The sequence below is a fragment of the Galeopterus variegatus genome, unplaced genomic scaffold (genome assembly GCF_000696425.1).
Source record: "Galeopterus variegatus unplaced genomic scaffold, G_variegatus-3.0.2 Scaffold2996, whole genome shotgun sequence".
Classification (NCBI taxonomy): Eukaryota; Metazoa; Chordata; class Mammalia; order Dermoptera; family Cynocephalidae; genus Galeopterus; species Galeopterus variegatus.
Window position 1 is genome coordinate 200,058 of NW_007729107.1, and position 20,054 is coordinate 220,111.

The 20,054-nt window shown below is 35.9% G+C and overlaps 1 protein-coding gene across 1 annotated transcript in view; it reads right to left on the minus strand.

The window, feature by feature from the left end:
• TRIM33 (tripartite motif containing 33) overlaps positions 1-20,054 on the minus strand; it is a gene marked incomplete at its 5' end in the record, with an annotated part of 53,542 nt that overhangs the window by 28,044 nt on the left and 5,444 nt on the right. Inside the window, 3 exons of the mRNA XM_008583688.1 lie at positions 302-448; positions 3,186-3,300; positions 6,093-6,209. Of these exons, the coding sequence (XP_008581910.1) occupies positions 302-448; positions 3,186-3,300; positions 6,093-6,209 (379 nt within the window). The remainder of the gene's footprint in view (positions 1-301; positions 449-3,185; positions 3,301-6,092; positions 6,210-20,054) is intronic.

Genomic DNA, 20,054 nt, shown 5'->3' on the forward strand with positions numbered 1-20,054 from the left:
TCAATTTCTGCCACTCCTGGTAATATTTTATATCAAGATACTAGGTATCATCAAAAGAACACACTGTATGATTCCAGTTGTACAAAATTCTAGAAAATCATAGAAATCAGATTAGTGGTTGCCTAAAGCTAGGGGTAATGGAGGAACAAGGAAACTTTTGCGGATGATGGAAATTTTCTGTATCTTGTTGATGGGTGGTGGCTACATTTGCCAAAATTCAAATTTACTCTTTAAACAAGTACCATTCACTGAATGTAAATAATATCTTTAAAAAGTCAATTAAAGATAGTATATGTCTCACCAGTCGCTTGCTGTACAGTAGTGCTGTGCTGCTGCCGCTTGCAATTGCCCAGTTTGTAAAGTTCATAACATGCTTCACCTGCCGGGAAAGGCCTGTGATGTCATTCTGCTGCTGTAGTAATTTCATCTGTCTTTCTTTTGTAACATTCTAAAACAGAATAAGAGCTTCACTGAAAAATTCTATATGAAAAAAATCAATGCCTAATTTCTATCTCAAATGAATACAATACCTATATTTCCTTTAACAATGGGATAAGTGGACAAGCTCATGATTATTTAATGAGCCCTATGATCAATTAAAGGAAAAGTTACTGACAAAACTGGGACTAAAATTTAGTTCTCTAAGCTAAGAAGCAATTAATTAATGTTGGATGATGTTTCTTATAGCACACAGAATGTCTGTTAAAAAGTGTCTTTCTCCCCATACCGACCAACTGCAAAAAAAAAAAAAAAAGTGTATTCCTATTAGGTTAATCCAATATACAGGGTTTATAGCATAATGAGTTGATCTTTAGAAATAATTTTATATAATCTTAACACTTTTCTGGCCAAAGAAAATTTTGTGTCATCAGTGCCACCTAGTGGTACGGCATGAGGCTGAAGTTAAAATCCTCTTAAATACCTAAAACAAAATGAAAAAGATAAATTCCAGAGATCTAAAAGTAGAAGTAGGGAAACTTTTGATATGACAAAAGTTCATAAAGAACAAAGGAGTAAGTGAAGGTTAACCAAACAGGAAAAAAAAAATTTCAAGGAAATGCTGCAAAGGAAAAATAAACTGCTTTATGGGAACTAAAACTCCCAGAAAGGATGGGTAATCTCTTATGTACCTTGACATTCCACATACCAAACAACCTATCTACTACTTCTTTCTTAAACATTTTCTCCCCAAAATGACTCAAATTGGTTTAGTGTACAATATTTTTCCTAAGGAAACAAGTTGTTCATTTTATAATGTAAATCAATGATTAAAAGTATCCAACTAATAGAAGTTTTGGTTCACAACTCCATTAGAATTCATCCCTTTTATAAAGCTTAGGAAAACCTCTCTTTTACAAGGTATAAGATCCTACACTAGAAAACATCTATTTTTTTTTTTTTCTTTTTGTCTTTTTTCGTGACCGGTAACGGGATCGCAACCCTCGGTGTCACGCCCGTACCGCGCTCAACCAGTGAGCGGACCTGTCTCTATATGGGATCCAAACCCTCGGCGGGAGCGCCGCTGCACTCCCAAGCGCCGCACTCTACCGAGTGCACCACCGGGCCAGCCCAGAAAACATCTATTTTTAAAATTATCATCATGTTAGGAGTATGTGGTAGATCCATCATTAGGTATTCACATATACTTTAGCCTTAAGAGGCATCTCTTAATTAAGAAACTCTTGCAACGGTTTTACAAATATTATTTTAGACATATATCTAAAATATATTTATAATAAGTTCAAATGTATCTAAAGTAGTTACTGCTAATGCTTTCCATTCTCATGGTCCTCTTGGGGGGAAAAATGTATTAGGGTTAACAAAACTGACTGAAGGTATAATAGGAAAGAGACTTCCAACCTCAATGATGTAAGAGAGTACTTTTAATCCCAGAATTATGTTTCAATGGAAAGATATTATTTCAAAAGACAGAAATTCAGAGATAACATTCTGTTGACATAATTTCTTTCATTTGTATGTGTGAAATACATAATATTTATAAAAGTGCCTAATATTTTTTTTTTTTTGTCCTTTTTGAGACTGGCCGCACCGTGCTCAGCCAGTGAGCGCACCGGTCATCCCTATATAGGATCCGAACCCGCAGCAGGAGTGCTGCTGCACTCCCAGCGCCACACTCTCCTGAGTGCGCCATGGGCTCGGCCCTAAAAGTGCCTAATATTTTTTTTTTTTTGTCCTTTTTGAGACTGGCCGCACCGTGCTCAGCCAGTGAGCGCACCGGTCATCCCTATATAGGATCCGAACCCGCAGCAGGAGTGCTGCTGCACTCCCAGCGCCACACTCTCCTGAGTGCGCCATGGGCTCGGCCCTAAAAGTGCCTAATATTTTTAAAGGGTTCTACGGAAAAATGGAAAAGAAAAAACCTACTACGTCCAATTTGAGGTTAATGGAAGTTAAATAGTCAAATACTCATACAGTTTAAATGATTACTATTGAAGGGTGCAGAGAATATAAACCCTATGGTCTGAGCCTACTTAAAAGCACAAAATTTTCAAACAGAAAGCATTTCTTTTTTTAAAAATTCAACTGCTCAGAATATTCACATTTGAAATTTGCTGAGAACAAATCAACTATAGGCAGTAGACATGAGTGTCTGTTTAAAAATTAATTTGGATTTCATGAACTAACTAGATTTTCATTCAGAAACTTAAATGTATGTATCAATATCAAAATATGCAACACAAAGACCTCATATCACAAAATTATCAAGAAGTTTAAGATTTATAAATTTCAAAACAAGCAACATTTTCAGCCAAACTATGGAAATATTTTAAAAATAAGGTAAAACACATAAATGACTCAAACAGAGGCCCAACATGCATTTACAAGGAAAAGTTAAACTGAGGCCCCATGTTAGGGGGGAAAAAAGAAATGTGCTCGGTCTTTGTCTTCATTTATATCACATTTTCACATTAATTCTTTCATTCCTAAGAGGACATCACTATCTTCAAATGCATACAGCCTAATTTGTATTTTTAAATAGGGTTGCAAAGTAACTAACTAGAAAAAGGTATTTTTTCCAATAGAAGATGAAAAAAAACCCCTCATGTTTTATTTTACTTTATTTCCATACCCCCCAACCCATCTAAAAGAGCTTTCAATAAACATTAAAAACAGCTGAAGAGCAAGAGAAGCAGTTTTTGTTTTATTTTGGCTTTGAACCATACCTCTAGCTGCTGTAAGAGAGATTTTCCTTTCTTATTAATTTCATTGATAAGGGTGAAAATGGCCACTTTAATTTCCTGTTCTACTCGTTTGTTAGTCTCATTTACTTCTTTTATCCTGAATAAGAGAAATGCATCATTAGGTTATCAACTTATCCTATGTCTCTGAATCATCAATTGTTACAGAAATTCATCCAACTGGGCACTTAACAGAGTAATTATAATTAAAACTTTGTCAAAATGTACGACTTGGTTTCAGCAGACCTCACCACTCAATTTGGCCCAAACAAGTTATGTATACAGATAAAGAATAAATCTGATATTTAGTAATTCTAAATTAAGCTCATAAAGGCCAGTTTATTAGGCTGGATGGCCATCTCCTTAAGTCAGTATGACATGAATGTCATATACAAACATCTGACACCAATAATTGCCAGTTGGCGTCAAATCTGGCACATTGGTCTGTTGAACCTTAATGCTTTCCAAGAACAATGTGTAGAAAAACAAATTTGCAATCAATAATTATTATCTTTTGAAAGATTAGGAGTTAAACTTGGAAACATTTATTTTCACTTATAACTTTACTTCAAAATGTGGGTTCTGATACTTCCATAATTCCCCCTCAAAATGGTTTCCTACTATATATGGTAAAGGGCAAAAAACATTTTCAGTCTTTTTTTTTTTTTTTTTTCCTTTTTGTGTTTTTTCCTGACCGGTAACGGGATCGCAACCCTCGGTGTTGCACCCGCACCGCGCTCAGCCAGTGAGCGGACCGGTCTCTATATGGGATCCGAACCCTCAGTGGGAGTGCCGCCACACTCCCAAGCGCCACACTCAACCGAGTGCGCCACCGGGCCAGCCCTTTCAGTCTATTTTTAAGAATGGCTGTTAGACGTGTTAGAAATAGGTATACCCACCCAGTGGTTATGAAAGTTTTGGTTGCAAATATAAAGTGGCTGATACCTTGGTATTTACAAAATAGGAAGTGGGGAATCTCACCAATACAAATGCATAAAATATCAACAACCAACCACAAGAGGTAGCCTTCAATTTTTATACATTCTACTTCTATACAAATTATAATCCATACTTTCAGCCCCTAAACTGCCTCTCATTTGCCAAATTCAAATTTGAGTAACTTTAATACACTCTAAGCAATAATCTACTTTTTCCTCCTTTGTCTGTACATCACTGCTTGTTGTCCACTTATTTGAAAATTTTATTGAAATCTGTCCTTATCTTATTAAAGTGAGTGGAAGACATTTTTAAAAAATAAAGTAACTGGCTGGTTGGTTAGCTCAGGTGATTAGAGCACAGTGTTATAACACCAAAGTCAAGGGTTCAGATTCCCCTACCCACCAGCCAGCCACAAAAATGAAAAAAACAAAAAAAAATTAAATAAAGGTACTAATTATTAGCATTAAGAAATATAGGTCTCAAACATAAAATGATTGAGCCAAAGACAGAAATCATTAAGCTTGGTGAGAGCTGAGAAGAGTTACCCTTACTCAGACTCACATTAAACTTAAGGAGGCCTACTGTTTGTTCGATTGTGAAGGAGGAAAAAAATGTACATTAAAAAATTATCAATATAGCTCATTGAAGAATGTGTCTAAAAGAGGAGGTTATCACTAGAGATTTTAATACTCTTTTTAAGCTTCCTGAAGATGAATTCCCAAACCTTGGCAATCTTCTAATAGGTAAACCTCTGGTTCTCCCTCTGTACACAGACTTAAGGACATATAAACCTCTGGCTCTACCTCTGTATACAGATTCAAGGATATATATAAAAAATATGTTCAAAAATATAATGTATATCTAAAACACATATAAAAATACGTGACTGCCATATGAATCAACTCAATGTATTTCCTCTGAAAGGGACATCCATCTATAATTTGTGAGAAGACAGTTATCCTCTCCAGTATCAACCACAACATATCAGTAGTTTAACCTAAAACATCCTGACATTTCCCAAAAATCCCAAACCATCGATGATCAGTGTGTATGTATACATATTATTATCTATAATCTCTGAGGATCTTTTTATTTTCTTTTGATATTACTTCTTAAGATGAAAAGTTCTACTACATGTAAAGTACTATTTGCATTCATTCATTCAAGTATTAAACATTTTTTGAGCATCTACTATGTGTATGTGCCATTTTAACCATCATGAATTAATGAATTTTAATATTGAAGAGAAAGTCTCAATATTTGAAAGTCTACATATTAACCCTCCTCACACCTCCAGGAATTTACAGGTTTTAATTATGCCAGCTCCAAGTGTCTGTCTTTCTAGTGTAAGAGTCCTAACCTGGTTAATCTACTCTTACAGAACTTACCCCCACTTTCCCTATCAATAAATTTAGCTTCCTTAAAAATGTACCAAAATGGAAAAACTTTTAAATAATAATGATAATGATGGCAATGATAAAAACAATAGCAGCAGCTAAAATTTCAGTGCTTACTATGTGCCAGAAGCTGTAATATGTATTCACGTTATAATGCTACTAGTAAGATAAATACTGTTTTTAATGCTTGTTTACAGATGGGGAAATAAATTTGTCCACTACTTTTAGTACTCTCTCTTCTATACTGTATCTTCCTCAGTCTCCACTTTAAATTTTTATAATTCAACTCTCTCCATATTAACTTCTTTTTCCAAGTTAAAAGCTTACACGAACTGGAGTCTATTATAAAATAGTCAATGATGTATCCTAAAAGAATATACAAACTTTTGGTCAATTAAATTTTGTTTTAATTAACAAATATTATAATTCTAAACTCAAATTATGCCATTTCCCCTTCAAAAAAAATGTTTTCTATATATGCTTAATATAACATAGTAGGAAAACAAATTTAAACTTCTCTTTAGTAATTCTTATGGTTTTAAGACAACACACTTACCTATTCTGCACCTGAGTAGCTGCAAAATGAACATAATTCTTCTTCTCAAGAAGCTTAGCCAGTAGATTCTCAATTGCGCCTTTCTGATTTTGAAAAGCTTCTTCCAAAAACTGATACCTTAAAACCAAAACAAAAACTACATTTGAAACAAAAAATTTACAATTAAGATGTTAAAAATAAGGAATAGCTACATGAATCAATCTTGAAACCACACTTAAATGATCAACTCTCTATGATAACTACTAGTACCTTACCTCAACAGCAACTTTTAACTGGCAATTCTTTTTCCCTTCTGACCCTGAGAAGCCATTACGAAAGAAAAAAATTACTCAAAAAATGTTTGAGTACCAGAGTTTTAATTCAGGATTACATTTTTTTTTTAATCCAAACAGTAGAATAAGTTATATACATTTTAAATCATAAGATAAAATGATATTATAGAAAATATTATTGAAGGAGGTGACACTGCCCATAGTCCCAACGTCACAAAATCACTACCACTGTAATATATAGGTTTCTCAGTCTTTTAAATATGCATTTTTATATATAAGTGTAATTATAATATACATGCAATTTTGCATCTGACTTTTATTCTTTGTCTTTATAATCACACTTTAAATTTTCAGTTCTAGATGCTGTATATTGTTAAACTTTCCAAAAGGGTTAAATCAATTAAAAACATCACCAACACCAGTTTTATTGTAGCTTTGTCAACATCAGCGGTGTATGTTAAAAATTCCTAATTACGACAGTGAAAATTTAGACTTGATATTAAAGTCTACTGTTCTTTGGTTACTAGGAGGCTAGAATAATAGCATTCTTTGATAGTTTTGTTTCCTTTTGTAAATTGAACATTAAGTCAACAAATATTTTTGAGTTTGTTCTACATCCTTTCCATTACGGTTCATATTCTAGTAATAAATAGCCACAAATGTGAAATGATATCACACTGTGCCACAAGCCATAATGAAGGTATGTATAATCTATAACAAAAACCCAGTGCCTAAATCAGCCTCAATTCCAAGGAAAGCCTCACAGGGAAGTCAGAATATCCTATTCTAAGCGCAGAGGCATGTTTGGGTTACTACAAATGCTTCAATATAGCCAAAGAAAAATACGCAAAGGTCAGAATGAGACAATAACTGAAAAAATCCAGAAGAAGACTGTGAAAAGCCAGGTGTACCATGTTATTTTTGCATTTTATTCTCTAAGTAATGAGAAATCCTTGAAGAATTCTAAACAGAATGTGGTAATCAGATTTACATTCTAAGAAAATCATCAGGCAGAAATATAAAAGACCTGAAAAAGAGGAAAGAAGGGGAAGACGAGCTAGAACTCTAAGACAGCAGCTCAGATGAGAAATCAAGGTACAGTACTGGTTGGTACAGCCAAACAAACAAGCTAGAACAAATGACTTTATCAGAGAGATCACCACCTTTGGTGATTTGGAAGGTTATCTGTCAGGTATGTCAAGGTCCATGGTACAACCTGAAAACTGAATGCACAGTCAAAAAAGGGTCACTAGAAATGAGGAGTTCAAGGTACTAACACAATTATAATTGCCTATGTGGACAATGAAATCGTGCAAGTAATGGCAGGAACCGAGAATAAGGAAGCAGACCATGAGCATCTAGATGTCTGTGTCTTCACTCAAGGTCTCAGCTGAGGTAGACAAGAGGAAAGGCTATGAAATTGCTAACATAAAGGCAAGTTTGTTAAGATAAAGGGAAGCTTGCTTAGTGATTAGATTCAAAAGGTAAAAGAAGAACGGATGGCAGTGGAAGGGAAAGTATAGAGCAATATGGGATCTGTGTTATAAAAAACAGCTGGCAAGAAAAGTTTTATTTTCTGCACCGATTTAAAGAAAATCCTTTATTGTGGTAAAATATACAAAATAAAATTCACCAGTTTAAGCAATTTTAAGGAGAATATTTTTAAAGCAAGAGAAATCAAGCACATTACAATTCAAATAAGATATTAATTAAACAGCACCAAAAAAAGACATTTAATTTAAAAGACTTCTAAAGTGGTTCTACCATTGGATAGGAGACTCAAAGACTGTTCCTTCATTGAGAGCAACAATTGATTTATTCCATATACCATGATTTCTCTAAGGCCAACAAAAAGTTTTACTACATTCAATCTATACAAATAAAATATAAATATGAGAATTCCATGCTAACCCTTCAGAATTATTGAGCTTTATTTACATTGTGAGGAAGAAAGAATTTTTTGAAGTAGGGCTTGATTACAGCAACAAATAGAAGGGCATTTGGTAGAAAGGTCAAGTAGTATCAAAATTCATAAAATTCTAATTCATAAAATTTAACCTTGTGCAAATTTCTCCTTTTAACCCAAAATAAATATATTTCAGAATCCTGTTTCTAAAAATATCTTGTTGCATTCATGTGAACAGGAAGCAAGCAAACAGTATTTTCATAAATAGGATATACCTAGTTGAAAATGTGTCCTTTCTTTTATATAGGAGTTGACACCTGAGCTGGATGCTAAAGGATGAATAAGAGCTCTCTAGGCAAACACACCTGGGAGAGCTTTCACTAGAAAAAAAAATCTGAACATACAAAAGCACAGCATTCTGAAACCACCTGTCATTTTCAGGGCAAAACAAAAGAACAGGGAGGTACCAGATGCTAAAGAGCCTGGTACATTTTTGCTGAAATTAGATTCAGATAATAAATATTGGTAAACCATCAAGGGATTAATTGAAAAGTGATGATCACATTTCTATCTGTTCACTTAGATAAATTTCAATTGTATGACTGGAAGAAAAACAGGAGCTTAAAAAATAAGGAAGCAATATGTAAACAGTTTTGTTTACAAGCTACCTCTGATTCTCTTAGATAATGGAATAAACTTCCACTGAATTTTCTTTTTAAACTAATCAAAATTATGGCTGAAATATTTTGGAAATGGGGAGCAAGAAAAACCAACAAGTGGATTTGAGTGTAATTTTAACTAATATGTAAATGCTTGAAAGTAATTTCTTAGATTTTAATCTTGAATCTTTAATCTATGAAGTAGTGATTCATAATGTGGGCTGCTTAGTCACAATGATTTCAGAATTTCTAAGTAAAAATTATGTATGCCTAGGATTTAGTTAAGAGAGTCTAAATAAAACTTTCTGTGCTTTAGGGTAGAACTATAGAAACTAAGTATAATAAATATGCTACCTGTTATCTGGTACTGATCAGAATCAATTGGTACGCTTATATATTTTTTCTTGTTGAGAAATAAAGTATATTTAATATAGTTTGCTATGAAGTTTTTAAAAATTACTCATAAGTAAAGGATGGGAAGTGAATAATAAGTGGGTTGTTTTTCAAAAAGTTGAGAATCATTTAGCTAATAACTTCAAACTTTTGAATGCCCATTTAGGGTCCTATTAAGTCCTGAGTTCTGTTGTTATACTCTACTGTCAAGTAAGTACAGTATTATTCTTAGTCATTGTACCTATGTATAATAATTGATGAGATTTAGTTCTGGCACTTCTAGGGAAATATATCATCTTAGTCTGTATCCAAGCTGAGTATCTAAAGAAACCTTTTTTAAAAAACTGACTCAGGTTCATATTTTTCAGTTATTGTTTTTTAAAATTACATAAAATTTCAAACACATATTGGAGGTTCAATACCACTAAACTTATTATCCACTTCCAAAAATGATTCATTTATAGCCAATTTTATCTACACACTCACTTGCTCCATACCCTAGATTATATTAAAGAAAATCCCAAATATCATATTTTATTTAAGCATTTCTCAATCTACAGATAGCAACAGCAAGCCTGTTTGAGAACCTATTATATTTTCAGGCACTGTGCTGAGTGTATTACATGGATTATCTCTTTCAACCTTTAGAAAAACATTAATGACACAGATACTATTACTATCTTCACAGTTAATAGTTGGATGGTTTAGACACCCCTTTGTTTCATCAAGTGGAATAATCATCATATTTACCTTTATAGGACTGTTATACGAATTAAATTGGTCAAAACACACAAATCGCTTAAGATACAGTAAGGGTTTAACACTTGCTATCAGTTATTCCTAGCAGTAATTTTTTTGAGAAATTTTTTAAAAGAGGCTATGTTCGTTACTTAAGTCTCACATGTAGGAGAGATGACAGTAGCCAAAAGAGTTCAGGGAAAGCAGCAGACAGTAGGAACTGTGAGCAACCACAAGGAAAACCTAAAAGGGTAGAAATTTCTAGAAAGCATAGGGAAGCTATTAGAATTCTCATATGAACAGAACAGGACCAAAAGCTAACTTTAATTAAATCTCAAAGGGCAGTGACATCCTGATACTTCAGTTACCTAAGACTTCATTAGTAGAACAGGATGTCACCTTCTATTGCTATCTTCAAAATCCCTAATCTTGGGCCGGCCCCGTGGCTCACTCGGGAGAGTGCGGTGCTGATAACACCAAGGCCCTGGGTTCAGATCCCATATAGGGATGGCCGGTTAGCTTATCGGGTGAGCAAGGTGCTGACAACACCAAGTCAAGGGTTAAGATCCCCTTACCGGTCATCTTTAAAAAAAAAAAAAATCCCTAATCTTTTCTTCTGTAATGTCTAATCTGCTGTTAATCCTAGCCAAAATGAAACACAGAAAAAAATGAAAAAAAAAAAAAAGAGAGAACAACAATATATCACAGTAATATATGTATAACTGGCATTCTCAAAAAAGAGAAAAAAGGAAAGAGAAAAAATATTGGAAGAAATTATAATTATAGACAAAAATTTTCCAAGTTTGATGAAAACTACAAATCTACATACTAAAGATGCTCAACATCCCCCAAGCACAAGAAATTTTTTAAAAACTACACTAAGGTATATCATTTCCAAACTGCTTAAAACTAGAAATAAAAAGAAAATCTTAAAAGCAGCTAGAAGAGGGGGAAAAAGATACATTACATACAGACAAACAAAGACATAACAGGAGATTTCTCAATGAAAACAATGCAAGCCAAAAAAAAGCAGAGCAACATTTTTTTTTCCTTTTTGTCTTTTTTTGTGACCGGTAACGGGATCGCAACCCTCGGTGTCGCGCCCGTACCACGACCAGCAACGGGATCGCAACCCTCGGTGTCGCGCCCACACCGCGCTCAACGAGTGAGCGGACCAGTCTCTATATGGGATCTGAACCCTCGGCGGGAGCGCCGCCACACTCTACCGAGTGCGCCACCAGGCCAGCCCAACATTTTTAAATTACTGAAAGAAAACTGTCAGCCTAGAATTATTTATCTAGCAAAAATATCTTTCAAATAAAAAGGTGAAACTTTTAGAAGTGATAAATATGTTCACTATTTCGACTGTAATGATGGTTTCACAGGTGAGAATCTATGTCACCATAATGCAAGATCCAAAACTGCTATGATCTCAGTATAGAGGTGTAGTAAGAATAACCTATCTATCACCTCTAAAAGACTGAAAGTTACAGTGACACTGTGAAAGCGAAGGGGAGAACCCTTAGAAGTTGTAGTCACAAAGCACCCCACATGTGGCTTTTTAAGACCAAGGACACATTATCTGGGTGGTTCAACACTTCATTCTGGAAATTTAATTGCCCCAAACTGGTAGTGCTTCTAGGCAATGGCAACAGCAATTCAATCTTCTACTGAAAAAAGCATCTTAATTCTAGACAAATAATTTGCATAAATAACTCTCCTAGGAAAGTGAGAAGTTAACAGTTTAAAGTAACCATTTAGGGCCGGCCCGGTGGCGCACTCAGTTGAGTGCGGCGCTTGGGAGCGCAGTGGCGCTCCCACCGAGGGTTGCGATCCCATTGCCGGTCGCGGTACGGGCGCGACACCGAGGGTTGCGATCCCATCACCGGTCACGAAAAAAGACCAAAAAAAGGAAAAAAAAAATAAAAAATAAAAAATAAAAAATAAAGTAACCATTTATATAAAGAAACATGGCACTTTGAGCAAGAATTAACAGAAGTAACAGAAGCGACCCACTAATAGAAGCAAAATATCTATGCTTACTATATTTAAAGACTGAAACACAAGCTAGAAAATATTTAGGCAACTATTTTAAAAGTTAGGTAAAGAATACAAAGGATCTCTTTGAACATTTTAGGGCAACTCCCTGTAAACCTATAATTATATATAAAAATAAAGTTTTTAAAATGGGGAGTGGCTAGCAGATTTAAAATACTTAAAATGCAATGAATGGGTTTTAATGGCAGTTTAGACATAGCTAAAGAGAATATTCATGAACTGAGACTGTACACAGGAAACTGCCTCTCTGTTTTACATTTTGAACATAAAAAAATGGGAAATGCAAAAGTTAAGGGAAGTGGAGAATGGATTTAGGGGGTCTAACATATACCTACTTGAAATTCCAGGAGAGACAACAAAAAATGCAACACGTGCAATATTTAGAGAGATTACTTATTGACACAATCCTAACCCAGATTTTTAAAGATATTTTAGTTATTTCCACTGTATTTTTAGGTACTGTTTATAATAATATATCTTGTGATTTTATAACTTTTTAAAAGTATACAGTCATTACTAACATGCACTGAATACTTCTATCTGACAGAAAGTATTTAAAGGGTAGGGAAACCACATTTAAAAAGATAAAATAAGGTCCTATTCTTCTTTTCCTTGTACTGTTATTAAGAAGAAAAAAATTTTAATAGGGTGGTGCCATATAGAGAGTACGTAAATGGCTAAAACAGTCTAGACTGGGTACACAGAAAAGGGCTCTTGACGACGTGATACTTATACTAATATCTCAAAGAAAGAAACCAGGCACGCAGAGAGAGATCAGAGATGCACCCTAAATGAAATGAGGTAGAGATTTGAATTGTGGCCAAAAAAAAAGAGAGAGACCAATCTACAGGTTTTAATCTTTGTAATAATTTTACCAATTAATAAAATTTTCACCCAAGATACTTCTCAACCCATCTGTCCCTTTGCCAAATGGATAACTTTTATCTGTGGAACTAACCTCTCTGAATGTGTTCTTTCTCAAGTCTTCTCTCCTGATATTCCTCTCTTTCAAAGTAACTCTTTCTAGTCATAAGCAATTATTTTGCTAGATAACTGACTCTTTGGGCCAATGGGTTCCGCAGATAGTTTGATATCCTAATAGGCCCACAAACTGTGATATTAAAATTAATGAGGCTTGGGCCGGCCCGGTGGCGCACTGGAGAGTGCGCCGCTTGGGAGTGCGGCGGCGCTCCCGCCGAGGGGTTGGATCCCATGTGGAGACCAGTTCCCGCTCACTGGCTGAGCGCGGTGCGGGCGCAACACCGAGGGTTGCGATCCCGTTACCGGTCAGTAAAAAAGACAAAAAGGGAAAAAAAAAAATTAATGAGGCTTTTTCAAGAAAACCCAAATGAATTAATTCTATTCTGGAGATACTCACTAAGACGAGCTGGTATGAAACCATACACAGTGTCAGTCTCATATAGACTACAAAACTCCAAGACAGCAAGGCCAGTATAAGTTTTTTCATTATTGTATAGTTATCACTTAGCATGGTACCTGGTACATGGTGAATACTCAATGAATACTGAATGAAGTCCAATAAATAAGCCATTTGTCCCTGACAATAAATGTACCTCATAAAAAAATTGCTTAAATAAGGAATCTTGATTTGTTGCTACAGCTCTGAATCTAGCTCCCTAAAAGGACTGATGGTAGCTATGTATTCATATGTCACTTCTGTTAAAAATGTATTCAGATTCTTCACCTATTTGGACCTCATCTGAAAGATTTTTTAATTTTTAGAATTTATTAAGGAACTAAAAAATGTGTTTGGTAAAGGTTCTTCTAATGCAGTTCTCAACCTTCACTGAATAATGAAAGCCATCTGGGATGATTTATCAGCATTCTTAAAATACTGTGAAAATTCTGATAGCCAGACTATAATATAAGATTCTTATTCAACTAGCCTGCAATAGTACTGAGGCATCAGTATTTTTTTTAAATCTCCCTACGTAGCTCTAAGACACATCTAGGATTGTGAATATCTGCTCTAAAGCTTATCCATATAAAATCTTAATTTAAAAACCTAATTCCATGAAAAGCTATTTGTTTAGGAAAATATTTTAGAGAAATTTCACTTACATAATTCATTCAAGAGACCACCACTACAAACTATCTTACTCTTTAAGAAAAATAGCTGACATTAGGTTTTAAGCAGCTACTCAAACTATATTGATCCTCAAAAATAATATATAACTATCCTTCTCTAACTATACACAAAACTACAATAGAGAATAAAAAATATCAAGGTTGAGCAAGTTGACTTCCACTTTTAGCCACAATGGTGTAAGTGGTACCACACTAGGCCTGCTACCACAACCTATAAAGCAAGACAAATACATGAGGCAACTGCATTCAGTCACTGGACCACAGGCAGAGAAAATCCGTAACTCTTTAGAGAGCACCACAATCACTCTGCCTTTGTCTGCAGACAATTTTACGACAACTGACACAGATCAGGCAGAGCACAGGCAGAAATCAGGGTTTAGAACTTCTGAGTAACTGGAAGCCATGGAATGGGCACTGGAATGTAGGAAGATGTGCAGGATGAGGTTCAGGAATGGAGGGTATATAGGGGAAGGGAAGATACAGAATAAAAGTGAATTCCTCACAAACCCTTGGCCAAGGACTGTGCTACACGTGCACAAAATGAGATTAGCAAGACTTACCACGCAGCAGCTGCTATGAAATTGACAGTGGAAGAGAAAAATTCAAGGTCAGGCAGTTCTAGAAGACAGAATTCCAGCTGAATTCTATTTTCAAAGGGAGAAGAGACTTCGTTAACCTCCCTGGGCATCTACTGAAGAAACCAGAAAGGTTACACCTTAAAAGAAAAATCTATACCCTGGAGTGTCCTGACAAAGCCTCAATCCAAGTTTCGACAAGATCTTCCAAGAAACAGAGTTTAAAAGCTGAGTCCCCCCAAGATGGAGAGGCATTTCCAAACAACTTGGGAAAGCATAAAACCAAGCTCACACAAGATCAAGGTAATCAGGCATTAGTTTAATTGCCTGCTAGATCAACAATCTTCAGAGGCAGATAAAAGAATCTAGAATTTCTACAATCTACTTATTGTCCACAATATCCAAATCACAATAAAATATTACTAGGCATTCAAAGAAACAGGAAAGTCTGATGTATAAAGAAAAATATACTCAGTAGAAACTCATACCAAGATGGTTAAGAAAATGTATTTAGCTGAAACCTTAAATGGGCTCTTGTACATTTACTAAAAATGTAAATGAATACCAGTTCTTAATGAGTGAACTGAAAAATCTCAATAGAGAAATGAAACTACAAAAAAAAGAAACAAATGGAAACTCTAGAAAAGAGCAATAACTGAAATGAAAAAATTCACTGGATGGAAATGCTGTGGATTGATTGAATTGTGTCCCCAAAGTTCATAAGGTAGGAGCTTAGTTCCCACTGGAACTGTTGAGCATGGGAAAACCTATTGTGGTAATTAAAAGGTGGGGCCTTGAAGAAGTAATTAGATTGTAGGACCATGCCATACTGAATGGATTAATAATGGTGGTCAGGAGTGTACTTCTTACGGCTTTAAAAAGCACATGAGAGGTTAGTCACTCTCTCTGCTCCACCATTTTCTGCCATGTGAGACCTCTAGGTTGCTGTCGCCGTCACCAAGGCCTTCACCAAATGTGTTCCCTGGACTTTGGACTTTCCAGCCTCCGAAACTGTAAGCAACAAATTTCATTTTCTTATAAATTACCCAGTTCCAGGTATTCTGTTATAAGCAACAGAAACTAAATTATACAGAAATCTGGTACCAGAGAATGGAGTGTTGCTCACAACAAATACTTGAAAATGTGGGAGCAGCTTTGGAAATGGGTGTTGAGTAGAGGCTGGAAGAATATGGAGGAACAGGATAGATAACCTAGACATTGGTGGGAGTTTAGAAGACAAGAAAACCAGGGAAGGTTTGGAATGTTGTAGAGACCAGTTAAATGGTGGTGACCAGAATGCTTATGGAATATGGACTATAAAAACCATTCTAAGAAGTCTCAGATGTAAATGAGAAGGAACCTATTGGAAACTGGGGCAAAGATCACCTTGCTATGAACTGGCAAGGAACTTGGCTGCATTCTGTTCATGCCCCAAAGCTTTATGGAATGTGGAACTTCAAGGGGCTGACCCAGAATATTTGGCAGAGGAAATTTCTAAGCAACAGAGCATTCAGGAAGCCACATGGCTACTTGCAATAGTCTGTGCTGAGTTATGTCAGAAAAGACATGATGTAAAGCCAGAATGTATAAATAAACGGGAAGCAGAGTATAAAGATTTGGAAAATTTGCAGCCTGGCCATGTGGTAGAGAAGTAGACAGCATTTTCAGGAGAAAAAATGCAATGATGCTAAGAAGATTAGTACAAAAGAAAGGGATTATCGAGAGAAGGGGAAAGAGGCACTGAAGGAACTGCAGAAGCCTCTGGGGCCAACCTTTCCATTACAGGCTCAGAGGCTGAGGGAAACAGAATGGTCTTGGGAAACAGGCTTGAGGTACCCTCCACGGGCTCACTGCCCAAGGCCACCACTTTGGGAAGCTGCTTCCACCACCAGGACCCTAGCTGCTTTGGCTGCTCCAGCTGTGACTGAATTGGCCCCTGGTGTGGCTGGACCCACAGAATTGGAAAATACAAGCTGGAAACCTCGGCTGTGTCTATGTGGTATTAAGTCTGCAGGATTGCAGAATTCCAGAGCTCTGAAGGCTCCAGAGCCTCCACCCTGATTTCAAAAAACGTATGGAAAACCCTGGGGACCCAGGAAGAGATGTCGCAGGGGCGGAGTCACCACAGACAGCCTTCGCTAGAGCAATGCCAAGCAGAAATGTGGGGTCAGAGTTGAAGCAGAAAAATCCCAAAAGCGCCATGCCTAGTGGAGCCATGGGAGTGAGGCTGCCATGGAGATCCCAGACCTGTGTAGTTATTAGCAACGCCAGCCTGGGAGAGCTAAAGCACGGCCTGAGACAAAGAAAGTCATTGAAGTGGAGCTATCCAAGGATTTAGGGACCCAACCCACATGCCAGAGTGCAGAGGATGTCAAACATGGAATCAAGGTACATGATTCATCAGCTTTAAGATTCAATGCCTGCCCTGCTGGGTTTCAGACTGGTTTGGGACCTATTACCCCTTTCTTTTGGCTTATTTCTCCCTTTCTGAATGGGAACGTGTAACCTATGCTTGTCCCACCATTGTACCTTGGCAAAGATAACTTGTTCTGATTTCAAAGATGGCCCTTTTGAGTTGAAATAAGTTAAGGCTTTGGGGATGGAATGAATGTATTTACATGTGAGGTCATGAACTTGGGGTCCAGGGGTAGAATGCTGTGGATTGACTGAATTGTGTCCCCAGAGTTCATCTATAAGAAGCTTAATCCCCACTGCAACTGCTGAGAGTGGTAAATCCTATTATAGTAATTAAAAGGTGGGGCCTTGAAGAAGTGATTAGATTGCAGCATAATGCCATAGTGAATGGATTAATGATGGTGGTCAGGGGCATAGTTCTGAGGGCTTTAAAAGAAGAGCACATGAGAGGTTAGTCACACTCTCTGCTCTGCCATTTTCTGCTTTGTGAGACCCCTGGGTCCCCATCACTACCACCAAGGCCTTCTCCCAATGTGTTCCCTGGACTTAGGACTTCCCAGGTTCCAAAACTGTAAGCAATAAATTTCATTTTCTGATAAATTACCTGGTTCCAGGTATTCTGTTAACATGCAACAGAAATGGACTAATACAATGAACTTAGCAACAAATGAGAGACGTCTGAAGAAAGGGTTAGTGAACAGGAACACAATCAATAAAAAGTATCCAGTCTGAAGAAGAGAGAATAAGGAAAAATTAATAAAGCATCAGGGACCCATGTGAGAAAATCATATAGTCTAACATATATGTAATTGGAGTCCCAGAAGACAGTAAAAATGTGGGGAAAAAAAATTTTTAATAATGGCCGATTTCCCAAATTTGATGAAAACAATAAACTTACACATAAAAGAAGTTCAGTGAACTCCACACACTGTAAATAAAGAAATGTGTACCTAAAAAAAAATCATCAAACAGGGAAGACTAAAAAAACAGAGGAAATCATGAAAGCAGCCGGAGAAAAGCCATACAACATTCAAGAAAGGAATAGCATGAATGATATCAAAAACAACGGAAGCTAGAATACAAAATAATGACACGTTTTAATGTTAAAAGAAAAAAGCTGTCTATCCAGAATTCTAGTACTAACTATCTTTCTAAACTGAGATTTTCATATGAACAGAAGCTGAGAGGATTCACTGTCAGCAGACCTGCAAGATGAGAAATGCTGGAAGATATTCTTCAGGCCAAAAGAACATAACAAACAGATGGAAACTCACAATAAGAAGAAATGAGATAAAACAGAAATGGTAATAAATGAGTAAACATAAAACACCAGACTTTTACTTTCCCTTCTCATAACTTCCTTAAAGGACAGCTTAACTATAAAAGTTCAGATCCCCATATCAGCCAGCCACCAACAAAACGAAACAAAACAAAACAAAAACAAGACAGCTAACTATTCTTTTAAAAGCACTGTAAGGTAAGGTATATAATATATGTATGAATAAATGATATGGCAATAGTACAAAGGATAAGGACTGGATAAACTGAATTATACTTTTGTAAAGTTACTGTATTTGTGAAGTGAAAAACAGTACAATATTTTAAGTAGTCATTAAGTTAAAGTGGCATATCATTATCCCTAGAGCAATCACTAAAAATACGACAGTACTTCAAAAAGTTCATTGAAAACTTTAATTGAAAGATAATACAAATCCTTCCATAAACCTTTTGAAGATCTCTCGTAATAAAGATGTACAGCTTAAAAAGCTGTTAAGTAGACATGAAATGGAATACCAAAAAAAATGTATAAACTTAATGAAGGAAGAAACAAAAGAAGAACAAAACACAAAAGAGAGAAATAAAAAACAAATAGTAAATGGTGGACTTAACCTAACTATATCAATAATTACATTAAATATAACAGGATAGAGAATGGGCCTCCGATTAAAAGATAGAGCAAGGGGCCCTCAACTTTTTATGCAACTTAAAACGGTTATCTATGAAAATACACATATAGTTGAAAACTCATATATTTAGGCAGCTCTACTACTTGTTTTTTTTCCTGTCTAAATTAATAAATATTTGTTGAATTGATGAAATGTCCAAATTTATGTCAAATAGTATTCTACATCCTTGGGAGCCAAAAGTGAATAAAACAAAGACACCAACCCTCATGAAGTTTACATTCAAATAGGAAGAATACAAAAAATTAATACTAAGTTATAGATTATGTTTAGAAGATGACAACTGCTATACAGACGAAGAAAAAGAAAGCATGATAAAGAAGATGAGCAGTAAAGGGGCAAACAGCAATTTTAAATAGAGTGATCAGAGTAGGTCTCATTGACACAGTTACATTTAACCACGGACTTGATGGATTTGAGGAAACAGGCAGAGCAGCAGGGTCCCTGACATGCTTGAGAAACAGCAAGGAAGCCAGTGTAGCTATAGCAGTGGGAGAGGGAAACTGAGAGTAGCAGTAGTAGATAAAGTGCATGTGTAGGGTCTTTTAGGCCACTATAGTACAAAGACTCTGGCTAAACTGGAAGGCCAATGCAGGTTTAGAGCAGGGGCATGACACAGTCTGACTTGAGATTCACTCTAAGCCATTTTGTTAAGAATAAATTAAAGGGAGTCAATATTAGAAGCACGGAAGTGACTCAGGAGACTACTGTAGAAATCCAGGCAAGAAATGATGGTGGCTGAGATGAGGCTAGCAGCAATGGAGGTAGTAAGAAGTTGTGGGATTTGGTGATATATTTTGAAGGTGGAGCCAAAATTGGTAAGTTTTAGAAAAGAGTAGAGTCAAGGATGGTGCCAAGATTTTTGGCCTATCC